Here is a 15,760-nt window from a genome sequence, read left to right on the forward strand (position 1 = left end):
CTCGGATGAATTGTGTCTGTCTGTGTATTAGATGAGCAGTTTTATTAGTCATTTAGGAATGCCTATACTATCTAAAAAGGTGCTCCTCTGTGTAAACCTGAATTACTCTATTATAACATATTTGATAGACATCAAGTATTTTACATATATAGAATTTGCTAGCGTTAGTCATATATATTAGGATATAAGCTATGTAATTTTTAACTATATGTCATCTTTTGAATTTACTTTGCACCTTTCTTTTTAAGGGTAATGTTTGCTTCCTACTACTTGCATTAGAATCTACGTTATCTGTCAAACTAACTCATGTTTTTTTTCCCGATAAATGATATCTTGCATGACAATATTATAGCTTTGAAAGTGTACGCCATTGTTTCAAATAGTTACAGAAAGGGCCCATGACTCAAACGATCCCTAAGGGTATTATGGTCTTTGATCATCTGTTACCACTTACCAATGTCATGTTTCCTGTATCTTTATTCACATTCAGCTATATATTTTCTTTCCAGCTCTTCAATGAACCTTATAGTTCTCTTCATCTTCTTGGTCTTTTTTCATTTTCTCGGTTGTGTTCTCTAATCATAGATATGTACTTCTCTAAAAAAAAAAATCCCCAATTTTCTTTTTTTTCTTTATCTTTCTTTTTGGTCTATTTTTATTTTTATTTTCGTGGCTTTATTGGTTTTGATTATACTTCTCATAGTCACATTGTTGTCATTTCTGTTTGCTTAATTTATATGCTTTCGATTTTTAATTTATCTTCTTCTTGAACTTTCAGCCTTAATACATTTCATCTGTCTCTCAGTTCTGTGTGGTTCAGTCTCTATTTTTGTGTTTCAAACTTCTTCATCTCTCTAGTAAGGAACCCCAAAGAATGTAGTACTTGAGAAAGGAAGAGGAGAAATTGTGGTAGTTCAGACAAAGTGGGTCTTTGTACACTAATTGGTTTGAGTTAGTTTTATTAATCTGTAGACTGTAATATCATCTTAGTTAACACGAGATGTTTAGATTTGTATATCATACTTACCAACTGGTTCTTGTAGGGATTTAGATCAAGAATTGAATATGAGGAAGGAGATTTTAAGAAATAGAAGAGGAGGGAAGGAAAAGTTACCTGGTGATACCACTACTGTTCTAGAAATTTGGTGTCAGCAACACTCAAAATAGCGATGTCCAACTGTGAATTTGTCACCTAATTAATTGATCATATTTGCATACATATATTAATATGGATTAACAAACTTTGTTATTTTGCAACTATACTTGCCCCTTTACAAGTGATGTTATCATCATCACATAACAAAGAAAATTGTGGAGGAAACGGGGTTACAACTGAAGCAAATTAATAACTGATAATTAGATAACTTTTCTCTTTCTTCTCGTGGACACGTGTGCCCTTCTTCTTAAGCGAATGCGGGTACACACTCTTTAGATAGATCGATATACACAATTTCTCCTTACAGCTATGAATAGCAAGCCTGAGGCCAAAAAGGGAGCAAGAAGTACTTTGCTGTAGTTTAGCCCTAAAAATCTCAAGGTGGATGTAGATGATGGTAAAATTTCTGAAGTAAGAGATGGTGAAGAAAATTGTCTTCAAGACGATGCAAATGTAAATATTTTCATTGAGGCCCTGAATCTAATGATGACAGTAAAAAAGATGAAGGGGGTGTGTTGATGGAAGAGTTAAAGGCACATAGATGGATAACTATATGGATGAGAAAATTTAGATAGAAAATATTATTCTTGAAATGAATGAACACAGATTCATGATGCGCACATGTAAAATTGTTGTGCCTCTGACCTTCTTCACTGCTCTTTTTCTGTCAGCTTATACATAGTTTTCTATTATTTATCTACTTCTCATATTTAGTATTTCCTATAGAATGCTACTACTAATTCGGCCTAAATTTTGATGTTCATGTTTTTCTTTGGCTTTCAGAAGAGAGTCCTTTTACAACAGAAACTAGGAATATCCTGTAAGTATTATGAATCTTTGGCTAGATTGTGTTTTGATTTCTCTTTCATTTTGTTGTGATTGGTCTTTGTGTCTTACTATTCCTCTCTTCTTTTTTTTAAAAAAATCTGTTCTCTCTTGACGTTTGCTCTATTCCATTCACGAGAGCATATCTATTGGAATTTAATAGTACTTTTAAATGTTGCTGAGTATAGTCTAATATATGTTTCCAAGTGTGGAGGCTTCGTTGCTTTGAACATAACATATTTGATGAAAGTCACGTTCAAACTTTTAAAGAATGGTCCATAAGTTCTTAGTAAATTGTCAGCTGATGATGTTGTTTCCAAGTTGCATAAAACTATTTGAGTTATATCGTTTATGCTAGTAGAATCACCACGTTAAGTTGATTATTTTACTAAAATTTTATTATACTGCAACTTTTATAGGTTGACGATCTGACAGTGCATATCCAGTTATGGTTATCTCTCATTGAAAGGTTTGTGTTGTATATTATATAAAAATACCCAATTTTTTTGAAGTGGATGAATGAAAGGTATTTACACATCTCATTTAAAGGTTTGTGTTGTATATTATATATAGATTTCTATTTTGATAAAGTGAGCACGACCAATGACTGGCTTGTTGATTATACGTTAGGAGACATGTACTTGTTACTTCTCTAGTCTATAACAGAGGTCAGAGGTGAGACTTGCTAATGGAGATTTCAGTATCTCTGAGGTAGTTCATACAATAGCCTATAAATAAATTTACCTTTTGAAAAAATGAAACATTAGTTATTACGACTTTATCTTCTATATATGTTTGTACTTTCAATAAGTTTTAAAGAGTTAGAACCACATTCATAGAGGCAACATGAATGCAGCCGAAACTAAATGTAGGTAGGTAATCTACTCACCTACGGAGCTTAATCATGCATAAAGCCTAATCTTTACATTTCCTTTCTGATTCTTTAATTATAGAAAAATCGAAAACTTTATAGTGCAAGCTTTGCGCATTTTTTTGAGTTTTCAATGATCGATGTTTTATCAAGTGCAAGGCTTGTACACCATACGTTGTACAATTGGATCATCTTTTTTGGTTGGTAATTTAAATAAACATTTGGAATTAAAATGCATATCCAAACATTGATTTTGAAAATTATATATATTTTATTTAGCAGTGTGTTGCTATTGGTAAAACACTAGAAAGTTTTTCTTCTCTGTGTACTTCTAGAATAATTGGCATCCATTTCAATATTTTAATTGATTGATATTTACTTGGCTTTTGCAGGTATTCATTATAAACTTCTTCATATGGTGGTTTCTGGATGATAAAAAGGTTGTCTGCTAAGCTGATAACTACAACTATTATTCATAGGAAATGATGAATTCAAACGTGCTTATGCACATATTGTAGATAAAAGAATCCTATTATATATGCATAGCGATGCACATAAATATGTTTGCATTGATTATTTATTTCATACACCTATGTAGAGATAACATATTCTGTTGTGTTAGTACGGAGGCCTTTGATTGAGTTTAGTCTAATTGTTTTAGTTGTATTACCAAAAAATAAATCTTATAACCTCACAAATATTAATGTTTGTATCCTAATCTAAAACAAAATTTTAATGTTTGTACACACACATAAACACACTATATCTCAGTGCCATGTGTAAATATGTTCTAAAATTAAAAGATTTTAACAAAAATTAAAGTCTTTTAGCTCTTGTACACTCATAACTTTGATTAAAAAAAAACATTTCAATTCCTTCAATGAACTATTTTCCTTTAATCTATAACATAATTAGACCGTTAATATCCCATTTGTTGCTTGCTCTTATATTTACACGTACTGCTTTCATTCCCTGTTCTTTGTTACAATTTTTGTTGATCAGTAAATTGCTACTTTCATATCTAACTCTTCGTTGAGATAACTATTTGTTTGTGTTTCTGTAACATTTCAATGTATGGTAAGTGCTGCTCTACTAATTAACTCTAGAATTATTAGAATATCGATATTTTATCCTCATTTCAAATGTAACAAGTGACTTTGATCAAAGACGATCCAATAGAAATTGATCACAGGATATAAGATGCACATATTGAGCCCGTTTGGATTGGCTTTAAGTTGGTCAAAACCAACTTAAAGCCCCTTTTTAGCTTTTGGACGTGTTTGCCTAATGCTGACTTTAAGCCATAAAGTTCTTAAAGTCAGTCAAAAATGAAAAGTTAGGATTCCTAACTTTTTTTTCCAAAGTGCTTAAAGTCATTTTCTTTGACCATGAAAATTACTTTTATATCCCTTATATTTTAACTAAATTCTCAAACTACCTTTTTTTATTCTTTTAACCCTAAAATTCACATCATAAGCACTTTTATCCAAACACTCAACTGCTTATTTATAAAAATAACTTTCAGCACTTCAAAGTTCTAAAAGCACTTCATACATAAAAGCTACTTTTTTTAAGCCCATCCAAACGGGCTCATTATTGTATTATTTATAGATGTATATAAAGATATATAGTATTCCCACATATGTAAATGTTCAACTGCGTACATATTCCATTTCAACATCCAATAGTATAACATTCACAAAATATATAGAGAACATTTAGCAGCTATACTATGCCCAAGATAGTAATATTTTTATTTACTTTATATAATGGTGTTTATATATCGATTTTAGACCACAGCTAAGATTACATGTGCAAAGAGAGGTTAACTCACATCTCAATAGTTTCAATTTCTCAATCTGCCCAAATGCAAGGATGCACTAGGAATGAAAAAGAAGAATGATAAATCACGTCCTAAACCACAATTCCGATCAATAACGTCTGCTGTAACCAACTTCCACATTACCAAAAGAAATTTCGATCCGAAACATGGATATGCAAAACATCAGCTAGTCAACCTTCCAAATAGAAGCGAAGTAATTAATAAGAACAAATACTGTCGCATGTAGCAGTAAACTTTGAGCAAATTTAAATCCACTATTACAAAGTTCAAGCTAAGCCACTTCACTGAAGTGGTAAAAAGGAAGATTGAATGGGCAGAGATTATTTGTGGCATAATGTAAACACTGACTTTGCAGCTTCAGAAACTGTTTGGGGAAACAAAATCTTGTATGGAGTTCCTGTCACTCAAATCATCCTTAACGAGGGAGAGCCCTTACAACTAGTCAATTTGCCCAATTAATTTTCATAAGAACTGATATTTCAAGGATAGTAACCTGTAAATGTAAACCCTCTTCCTACTATCTCACCAGCACAATACCATGCAAAACACTCCAAACCAAACAAGGCAACAATTCCAGCATCTTCAACCTTCAACTCCTTCCTATTCTTCCACATTTGCTTGACAGAATCAAGTTCCTTCCAAAATGCCTCGTAACGGCTAGGAATGCTGTCCAACAGAAAAGAAGTTTAAGAAATGATCATGAACAATGTATCCAGTTGGTATTGTAAGTTTGTCATTTGAATATGCACACCACTTGGCTCATATGCTGCTTGCTATTTGAGGATTCAAACAGAAATGTTAGATAGCACATTAAGCAGCAAGCACGTAAATTTAATCATATCTACTAAAAGAAAACACTCAAACTCTCGTATAGTTGCTGGAGGTGAAGCTTAAAGCCAAATATAACAGCATATAACTTTCCGCTGTCTATTTGATCGTATGAAAAGGCACAAATAACAGGGATTTGCATTGCATGTGAGCTAATCAGTCAGATAGAGCACGATTCAAATACATATTATGGAAGGAAAATGATCCACCGTGTTCTTTCTAAGTTAGGAAAATTAACAACAGCACCAACTTTATCTTTCTACTATACTTGGGTAAAAAATGACACTGCCACTATAATGCACCAAAGTTTTGACTTCGATATCTTAACTAGTGAAAATCAATCCTAGATGAAGTGACAAAGTTCAGGACTATACCTACTTATTTTTGAGCGAAGACTATGTATTTCTGTATAGCACACAGCAACACCTAGAGCACAATCCAAGCTAGTTAGGTTGGCTACTTTACGAATCCTCACTACCCATGCCCCTTCATTTAAAAGTATTTATGTAGCATACAAAATAAAATTATAATCCATCCGTGATTTGGAAGACACCAAAAATTGCATTAATGCACCTAATTCATGTGAGGAAGGGTCAAGACTGAAATCCCATTAGACCAGAAACCAAATCACTGGTACTGGTTTTCATGTGAAACTTAAATCAACAAATCCAAGCAACTTCATCCCAGCTAATTACAAAAACTTGCACAAAATTAAGTCGGAGAGAATATAACCTCGCAAGACGAGTGTAGAGTAACTGCTTGGACAACTCATTGCACTTTTCAACAGAGGGTGGCTCCACAATGTACTGCTTGTTCTGCTCCAGCAACTGTTTGTAGTAGGCAGTACCATGCTTGGCAACAAATTTTGAAGCTTGGCATGCCTGAGATTGCAGTTGTTGAATCTTCGACGCCATCAATTCCCTGATTTCCTAGATACAGAAATAGAGGACATCAAAGCTAAACATCTAAAAATCTGACCAGTTATTTAGAGAAGACATACTATTCATTGTTTTCTGCCAAATTCGAGAGCAGCAACTAAAAATTATACAACATTTCCTAAGCTAACTTTTTTTGGTTGAAAAGGTAAAGTATATTTTCACTAACAAAAGATAGACACAAATAAATTTAAGATATATTTAACTTGCTGACAGAACTATAGATTCCTTCAAAGCATTTCTTGTTTCTTTCTTTCCACATATGCTCCACCAAATGCATGCAGGGACTATCAGAATAATCTTTTGTAGAACTTTGTTCCTTCCTCTCACTGACCAAAAATTGAGCAGCTCCTCTGTTGTTCTTGGCATTGTCCAGTGTAGGTATTAGGTTGAAACTTAATCCCCATAATTGTGTTTTGACAGTGCATTGCATGAAGAGAAGGTTAGCTGTTTCTTCATCTTTTTCACAGAGATAACATCTATTGCGTGAGCTAAAACCTATTTTCTTCAATCTATCTTGTGTCAGGCAAGCATTGTGAGCTAGAATCCGTACAAAAGCAGCAACTCTGGTAGGGCTAAACATTTCCAAATCTGCTTAAATGGCTATGGGGATTTTAGCCCTCCTTCCTCCAGTAGTGACTCAAACCAAGATTTGACTGTAACTTTCCTTTCTTATCCTTTTTTCCAAATCAGTTCATCACTTTTTGCTAAAGGTGCGTTGCATGTCTCTAAGACTCTAATAAACCCAAAATCCCTGTGATGAATTCTATGTTCAAGACACTACCACTTCTACATTGGGCTATCGACTGACTCTCTCTAGTTATGTAGTATAAGAGAGGGAACTGAGATTTGTGTGGAGTGTGACCAAGCCAACTGCATTGCCCAATTCTTAATAGGAAATTCTTTCAATAAAATATGACTGCAACCTTCTAAAATCTTTACTCCCCCGCTGGTCCATACTTCTTTAGTGTACGATTGATTTTGCATTCCATATTTCTCCAGTATCACCTTTTCCAAAGAACTAAATAATCTCCATATCCAATGCTTAGTTACTAATATTTATTAGAGCTTAATTCTTACAAGGAAATGGGAAGGTGAAATATTAAACTTCCAATAGTTTGGTGTGATTGGATGGGAAATTGAAGTGCCATACTTCTCATTTACATCCACATTTTGAAGGGTTCAATAATTTAACACTGAGAAGGCTTCAAACTCCTCCACTTCCATCCCTCCTCAATAACTTCCTTATCAAGAAGAGAAATACAAACTCCTACAACCCCTCATATTTCCATCCAACCGAACACAGTACTTCCTAAATTCCAATTCATGTGAAAGTTGTTTAACTTAGCACAAAACTTAAGAAAGAAAGACTTTTGGGATTAGTGGTATTAAACATGCCATAATGTTTGTGTGGTTATATAAAACTTGTGGTCTTAAACATGCCATAACTTTTGTATGGCTATAAAAGCTTCTCATTAGTGGTAAAATGAGAAGTTTAAATCAAATTATTTCCAAATTTAGAAAAGGGTCATTCTTTTTAAATGGCGTAAAAAGGAAATAGATTAACATAAATTGAAAAAAAAAATGGAGGATAAGGTATAAAACAAACTATGCCTCAAATCACAATCTAGTTGGGTCAGCTATATGTAATAAAGTTGGTACACTCTCACTTACATAGAAAACAAACAAGAAGCTCAGCCAGCAAAGGAAATATGATCAAATGGAGCTTTAGTTTGACTTCTAACATAACTACAGCTAAAAAGTGATGCTCCCAAAATATGCTTAGAATGAGAAAGAGGGTTGAGTCCGACTCCACAACCCCGAAGATAATTTTCTTCTTTCCGTACTGTCCAACACCAATCAACTTGAGCAAACCAGAAACCCATAAAAAATTTAAACTACTCGATCCACCAAAACATAACCACTCCTATTCAAATGTACAACAAATAAGAATCAACATTGTTAATGATTTACCAGAAAATCAATAAGCATTTTCCCTCAAACACCCAAAAGTAAAATCAAAAGTCTGCCTCGATAGCTACTGCTGTATTCCACAGATCAGACTAGGCAGAGAAAACCAAGATCATAGATCAGACAAAGAACCATCATCCATTGCTTATTCAAACGAAGCGATCGCCAGAAACAAAAACACTTATAACCCACCACCGAATCATAACAAGCAAACCCCCCAAAAAAGTTAAATCTCCTTGACACATACTTACCAGTAGTACACGATATGCTTATCAACAAATATTATGGAACGAGATCGGGGAGAAATTAGACCGCCGAGTAAATAACCGATAGTAAAAACCAATGAAATCGAACGAGAAGATAAAAGAGTACAGAATGAACTCAAAATTGCACCTTTAGGTCTGCCTACGGATTGATGTGCAAGGAAAAATGATAGCCGAGGTTTTGTTTCTCTCGCCGATGGCTGCGCCCCTTGGGTTTTTGAGGAGAGACTTCTTCGCACCGGAGGTTCGTGTTCGGTTCGATATTTTCAAAGTTTGGATTTCATAATTGATAATTTAAAGTATATACTAAATACTGAACTTTTAAATTTTGATTCGGTAATTCGATAATTGGTAAGAGCCTGTTTGGATGAGCTTAAAAAAGTAATTTTTATGTATGAAGTGCTTTTAGAACTTTAAAATGGTGAAAGCTATTTTTATAAATAAGCAGTTGGGTGTTTGGATAAAAGTCCTTAAATGAAGAAAATTATGTGAATTTTAGGGTTAAAAGAATAAAAATAGTAATTTGAAAATTTAGTTAAAATATAAGGGATATAAAAGTAATTTCCATTGTCAAAGAAAATGACTTTAAACACTTAAAAAAAAAGTTAGGAATCCTAACTTTTCATTTTTGACTGACTTTAAGAACTTTCTGACTTAAAGTTAGCATTAGGCAAATACGTCCAAAAGCTGAAAAGGGGCTTTAAGTTGATTTTGACCAACTTAAAGCCAATCCAAACAGGCTCTAAATCAAACTTCGATCCGATACGATATTCGATAATACCATATTGAAGTCAAAGTCCACTAAACAACAATGTTAATTTAGTTATGTTTAGTCATTTGAGCTTTTACTAAAACCAACCGTTAATAATTTTAAGCATTTCATTGTCATTTTATTTTTCTCTTCTTTTGGATTCAAGTTTATCCAATACATTCTCAAGTATTTGTGTTGTTTCGACTTGGATGGAGCCAGTTGACAAGTTTTTCAAACTTCTTACTGATGAGTGGACAGAACTATGATATATCAAAATCAAGTATATGATTTTTCTGAATTTTAGAGTTAATTGTCTAACTACTGTTTTGGACAAAATGTGAAAATGGAATATTGTCAATGATGGTCAGAAGGATAAAATATTAGTACTAGTTAATTATGACAAACAAACGAAAATGGACAAGTAAAGAGAATTTAATTTTGGTTTTCGGTAAATACTGAATATCGAATGGTATAATTGTAAATTTCGAATATCGAAACCGAAATATCGAATTTTATATTTCAGTACCGAATATCGAATCGAATTACCGAAATACTGAATATCGAAATAGCCGATTCAGTTCGGTAATTCAATTTTTGGTATTTTATGTCCAGCCCTACTTCTACTAAAGCCCAAAACTTTTGCATATGTCCCATTGACCTTTCACCTATGGTCACCATTTTTATTGTTTTGCACCAGAAAATGACTAAATAATCATTAATGGTACCCTAGATTTTGCTTAACTTCTGCTTTCCTCCTTTATCTTTCTCTTTTTTCCTTTTCTTATGCTAGGAGCAATATTAACCCCAAAACTATTTTAAAATATAATAAATTATAAAGTATTTTGTTTTTGGTCCAAAAATACCATTGGATTATTAGAAATAGGATACAAATGTCTTTTCCATGAGCAAACTAACTCAATTACATCTCTATACCATTGACGGACCTCCAGGTCTCATGTATCTCTTCCACGACCTAAACCATTGTGACTGCACCCACACCAACCTCCATGCAGACGAACCAAACTTCAACGTCGAACACATACAATATCAAAGTATCTAAGCAACAGAAAGAAGTATAACAGAATATTAAAAGTCACAAAAACAAGTGGAAGTCTAACATTACATCTCCAAAATCTGAAAGTCATCGTCCTAAAACTCCAATTAAAACTATCTAAGAGTAGCTATGATAAATAATAAAATATATCAATCTCCGAAAGAAAGGCATCAAATCAGAACAAGATTTGCGACAACTTGGATAGAACTAGCCACCCTTGGATCTGGAAGTAAGCGGTGCTAAATGCGAGGTCGCGTACACATCTCTAAATCACAGTCTGCACTCTAAAGAAGGTGCGGGATTAGCATAATAACAAGCACTATGTACTGGTAGGCACCATACGCCGACTAAGATTCGTATCAAGTATATATATATACTTACAATTATAAAATAAGCAAACAAGTTCATTTCATATAGTCAATAATAAAGTCACAAGTCATTGAAATCATCATCAATCACTAACATATTTACATGTATATAGATATAAATGCATATCATCCTTCTAGCATATCCCAATCGTCAAACATTTACAAACAAGTATACAAGTATCACGTCAATACTTCATAAATACAAAGGTATATATGTATGTATGTATATCATATTTAACAAACACTTATAAATCAATCACCAACAATACAATAATCATCAATATACTTATCAAATACTAAAAAATTCACAAATCATAGAAATCATATCCATTCTGGTCTTGCAGATATATAAACTCTGCATCCTACCAATCATCTCTAGCACTCACTCAATAAATCACAAGTTTGTCGCTCATTTGTACATACATGCTAAAGGGTCTTAATCTTGCCCATATAGTCATGACTTGCAGGAGACCCTAGGTGTCCATGTACTGTACCAGTGTGGTACCCGATCAAACCACTTGTCTTTAAGCTCATATCAGACTCGAGCCACTTATCATCAGAATTGTAAGTGTATTCTTACCCTATCCGCATATCTCAATACACTAGCCTCTTCAGATATCTCTCAGGACAACACATTAAGTATAGATAATCACAAGTTCATAATTAATAACATCAGTTAAATAGACAATTCAACAGTTTGCATGCTTATTCATACAAGCAATCTTTAATTCAACCATCAAAACAACACAACTATGTCTGAAGACCAATCTGTATGCTATACAACTCATACAACATATAAACAACTCAGCAAAGTCTAACTCCAAATAAACTATAACCTACTTCAATAGAAGAACAAGAAGCAAGCAAGTTAAATCACCAGAGCCTTCCCTTTCCTTAAAATCTCAAAACATTCAATGTATAAGATAAATAAAATATAATAGTACTTTAATCATCTACTTCCTCAAACAAAGGTCTCGGATATTCAAATTACCTAGTTCTACCTTCTTAGAAGGTCTAATCATTTATCTAGAGATTGGTTCATTATACAAAAGGTTTTCATGATCACACCAATTTCATTCAAGAAGTTTCAACCCCATTAATCTCTTTTGAGCAGTCCATATGTTGAAAGAACCCATTATTATGGAGCTTATAGGTTCCCAAAGTCATAGTTAATGACTGAATTCATAAGTTCATACTAAAAAGCAGAACTAAATAATTTAGAATAGAAAAACATGCATAAATATACTTGAAAAGTTGCCATTAAAGTTCTCTGGTCGGATATTTTAAGTTCTGACCAAGACTGAGCGAGAAAACAAACTTTAATTCATGTTATTGTTTCGCGACCTTCACTATGAACTTTCGCGAGATGTAGACCTTTGCTATAGCGAATCTTTTGTTCTAGGCCAGAACCCAACTCCCATTTTTAATTTTTTTTTCTCTAACTCTTACCCTACAGGGACTTATACAAGGGTACTATGTTCCTAAACACCCATCAAAAGTGATGAGTTAATAATCAAATACTAATTAAACACATGTTCATCCCTAAACATACGAGAAGGAAGGAACAAAAAGAAAGAAAAGGATGCCTGAATCTATGAAATATTGAGAATATCTACTATCCATGTTTGATTCGATCTCCTAAGTGGTCCCCTCTACAGGGTGGTTCTTCTGCTATACCTTCACATATGGAATCACTAAATCTCAACTTACAGACCTCCTTGTCTAGAATAGCCACAAGCTCTTCCTCAGAAGATAGACTATCCTAAAATAACATAGAATTACACTAAATGATATAATTTCCATCACCATGGAACTTTTTATCATAGATACATGAAACAATGGGTGAACACCTGACTAACCCGAAGGCAAGGCCAACTTATAGGCTACCTCTCCCACTTGCCTAAAGATCTGAACAGATTAATGAATTGCAGACTCAATTCATTTTCTAAACCTTATCACACCTTTATGGGCAAAACCTTGAGCAAAACTCTCTCCCACTACAAACTCCATATCTCTAACCTTCCAATCAACATATTACTTTTGTCTACTCTGAGCTGCCAAAAACTTGTTCTGAATTGACTTGACCTTTTCCAAATATTTCCTAAGAAGATTAGTACCCCATGATCTCACCTCAAGTGCATCAAACCAATCAATGAGAGATCTATACGTTCTCCCATAAAATTCCTCAAAAATAGCCATATCAATGATAAAGTGGTAACTATTATTTAAGCAGACTCAACCAATGGGTAAGAAATAGATCAATGACCACTAAAGTCTATCACACATGTGAGGACCATGGCCTCCAACACCTGAATGGTCCACTCAGACTCTGCCTATCAGTTTGAGGTTGAAAAGTTATACTCAAATCAAGCATCATACCTAACTCAACCTGCAAGGTCCTCTAAAATATAGAAGCAAATTGTGTACCTCTATCCAAAATGAAAGAGACTAACACCCTATGCAATCGAACAATCTCTTGAAGATAGATCTTGGCTAATTTTCTACATTATATGTAATGAACATCTAGGTCATATCCTCTATTTTCTGATCTTTTCAGTATTTAGAGCTTTCCAGTAGTGAGTCCAAGTCATTTATGACTTGCTAGGACTGACAATTTGGTCATCTGGTCATCCGTTTGGGGTTTATGCCAGTTTTTGTATTTTGGAGTTCTTGGAGTTTGAATGGTTGACTCATCGATCAAAAATATAGGAAAACAGCCTCAAAATGGAATTCTGACAATTCAGCTTCGGAAGGGTTATTTAGGCTAGTGGTATGGTCGGCTCGAGTCCCGAGTCTTTCAGTGTGAGTTTGTATTATTAGACATTTTAGCTTTGAAGCCTTGAACTAAGTTTGACCTCATTAAACCATCTTGTAAGACATGCTCGAATGATAATTTTTTCAATTTGGTTAGCTTTGGAATGCTGAATTTGATCTAAAATAATCTTTTATGCACTTCTCGAGGTTTTTAGTCAAATCTTGATGCCTTTGTGGAATTTGACTTAAAATAATAGTTGAGTGTGGGATCCACTTTTGTTGATACAACCTCAGTTGGAAATTTCTAACTTATCATTGAGTCTAAAATGTCAAATTTAGTGGGGCAGCATAGTTTATTTGCACGCACGGAGTTCCAAATGAATCCCGGGTACTCTATCAGAACTTTTCAAATCTCAAATTTGGGTTGGAGCAAGCACCTTTTCTCCTTTTTATTGGACCCTAGGTGCCATGTTCATGGAGTCCTCGATCTTGGCCTTTACGTTCATGACCCAAGATTCGTGTTCGCAGACACTAACCTCTTCAGTTATTGTGATCGTAGACACTAACCTCTTCGATCATTGCGATTGCAAACCCAACTTTGCATTTGCGAAGGGTTGTAGCCTTGACCCTCTACGTTTGTGGGTGGGTCTCTGCATTCACAAAGAAGGTCTTGGATTGATATGACCTCATTGACCCTCACATTTACGATCAAGGACCCACATTCGCGAATGGTATGTTTCCCTAGTCTTTTAAATAAGATCAGACCCATTTTTCATTTATTTCCCCAAACTTCAAACCTCAATATCTAGAGCTAGGAGACTCTTCTTTGGTGATTCAAATTCCAGCATGTTTAGAAAGTTTGTGTCTACGCATTGGAGTATTTGGTGTTGTTGGAGACTCGTAATTTGAGGTAATTTCCATCCTAAAAGGATTGTTTTCTCTCCTTTCTTCACTTTAATGGTGAATTTCTTGCATGTTATAATTTTGGGCTATACCGAGCTCCGAATTATGTTCTATTTTAGGATAAAAGTTTGGAGAGATAAAATGAACCTTTTTACAAAGTCAATTTTGGAATTTCAGTGTAGGTCCCAAAATCCTATTTTAGACCCAATTTTGGGTCCATCTCCGATTATTATGGATTTGGTGTGTAAGCATCCATAACTACATCGTAATTTCTATTTTATTATCATGGCAGAAGCTGGAGGTGATTAGGTGGTGGAAAGCTTTAATTTGATGGATTCATAGCACGCGTGATTGGCTTCAAGGTAGGCTACAGTCTCCTAATTTGATTGAGCTTTATTATATAGTGTTTTAGTATGAATTACATGTGATATAGGTTGGTAATGGTCAAGTATTAGGTTTGGTTCCCTATACTCTTTTTTCTTGACTCCGATTGAGCCTTAGACTAGCATAGTGTCGAGAAATCCTCAAGTTAGGCTTGTGGCCTAACTTTTTGTATGACTTAGTACGTTTGTCCTTATTAGAATTGATATTGGTGGCCTTATGCTAGGTTGAGCCTTATATTCCTTAGAATGTGTTCTATTGCCCTTGTAGCTAGGTGTGGCTTCCGGTAGGGCTTATTTTGTATGGTGTATATTATTCTAGTGCCTGAGACCTTAGTGAATCGGTGTAGCCATGGGTTTATCTTAGCTCTATTTAGTTGTGAGCTGTAGTGGCATGTTTTGGGTAAGGCGTCATCCTTTAAGTTCCTCCTACTTGATTCTGAGCCGCTGCTTGTTTCCTTTACTTTATGTTTAGCAGTAGGCTTGTGATGCTTTATTAAGATGTTGTTATATTATTGGGATCGAGGTCGTATTCAAGGATCAGTTGGATCTGAGGTTAGTTTTCTCTGCCTTGGTAGCATGGTGGGATTGGTATTGTATTTTTGATTGTGTGTACCTTGTTTGGATGTTGGTGATGTCATGCTTTGCATTGACTGGAGAAGACACTTTATAGTTTGGTGAATTGCCTCAAGGGTCAATTACATCTTGGGCTGAACTCAAAGTGGTGTTCCTTGATAGATTTTTTCCACCCTTACAGATGATCAAATTGCAAGATGAAATAAAAAAATTTCATCAATTACTGGGAGAAGCCATACATGAAGTGTGGTTAAGGTTTAAGAAGAAGGTTGGTATGTTGTT

General features: G+C 34.2%; 1 protein-coding gene and 1 long non-coding RNA gene across 3 annotated transcripts; one reads left to right on the forward strand and one right to left on the reverse strand.

Annotated features, from left to right (window-relative positions):
- The first annotated feature begins 528 nt into the window (after nucleotides 1–528).
- On the forward strand, nucleotides 529–3,473 carry LOC129892505 (uncharacterized). The gene is made up of 4 exons (XR_008767330.1): nucleotides 529–589; nucleotides 1,940–1,976; nucleotides 2,401–2,450; nucleotides 3,245–3,473. It is a non-coding gene; the product is annotated as an uncharacterized LOC129892505 (long non-coding RNA).
- A 1,389-nt stretch (nucleotides 3,474–4,862) lies between these two features.
- Nucleotides 4,863–8,962, reverse strand: LOC129891135 (uncharacterized). 2 transcript variants are annotated; one of them, XM_055966391.1, is made up of 3 exons: nucleotides 8,823–8,962; nucleotides 6,256–6,452; nucleotides 4,863–5,361 (listed from the first exon to the last, which is right to left on the reverse strand). In XM_055966391.1, the coding sequence occupies exons 2-3, from the start codon at nucleotides 6,435–6,437 to the stop codon at nucleotides 5,175–5,177; spliced, it is 369 nt and encodes a 122-aa protein (XP_055822366.1). In that variant the 5' UTR covers nucleotides 6,438–6,452; nucleotides 8,823–8,962; the 3' UTR covers nucleotides 4,863–5,174. The 2 variants fall into 2 exon arrangements, with proteins under 2 accessions (XP_055822366.1, XP_055822367.1); XM_055966392.1 differs by lacking the exon at nucleotides 8,823–8,962 and adding an exon at nucleotides 8,681–8,816.
- Between the last annotated feature and the right edge of the window lie 6,798 nt (nucleotides 8,963–15,760).

The sequence above is a fragment of the Solanum dulcamara genome, chromosome 6 (assembly GCF_947179165.1).
Source record: "Solanum dulcamara chromosome 6, daSolDulc1.2, whole genome shotgun sequence".
NCBI classification, from domain to species: domain Eukaryota; kingdom Viridiplantae; phylum Streptophyta; class Magnoliopsida; order Solanales; family Solanaceae; genus Solanum; species Solanum dulcamara.

Bases quoted from the DNA above. Each gene is read 5' to 3' on its own strand.
- LOC129891135 (XM_055966391.1), bottom strand. From the start codon at position 6,437: ATGGCGTCGAAGATTCAACAACTGCAATCTCAGGCATGCCAAGCTTCA. The intron at 5,362-6,255 runs GTTATATTCTCT...TCTGTTGGACAG, and splicing joins CTCTACACTCGTCTTGCGAG to CATTCCTAGCCGTTACGAGG.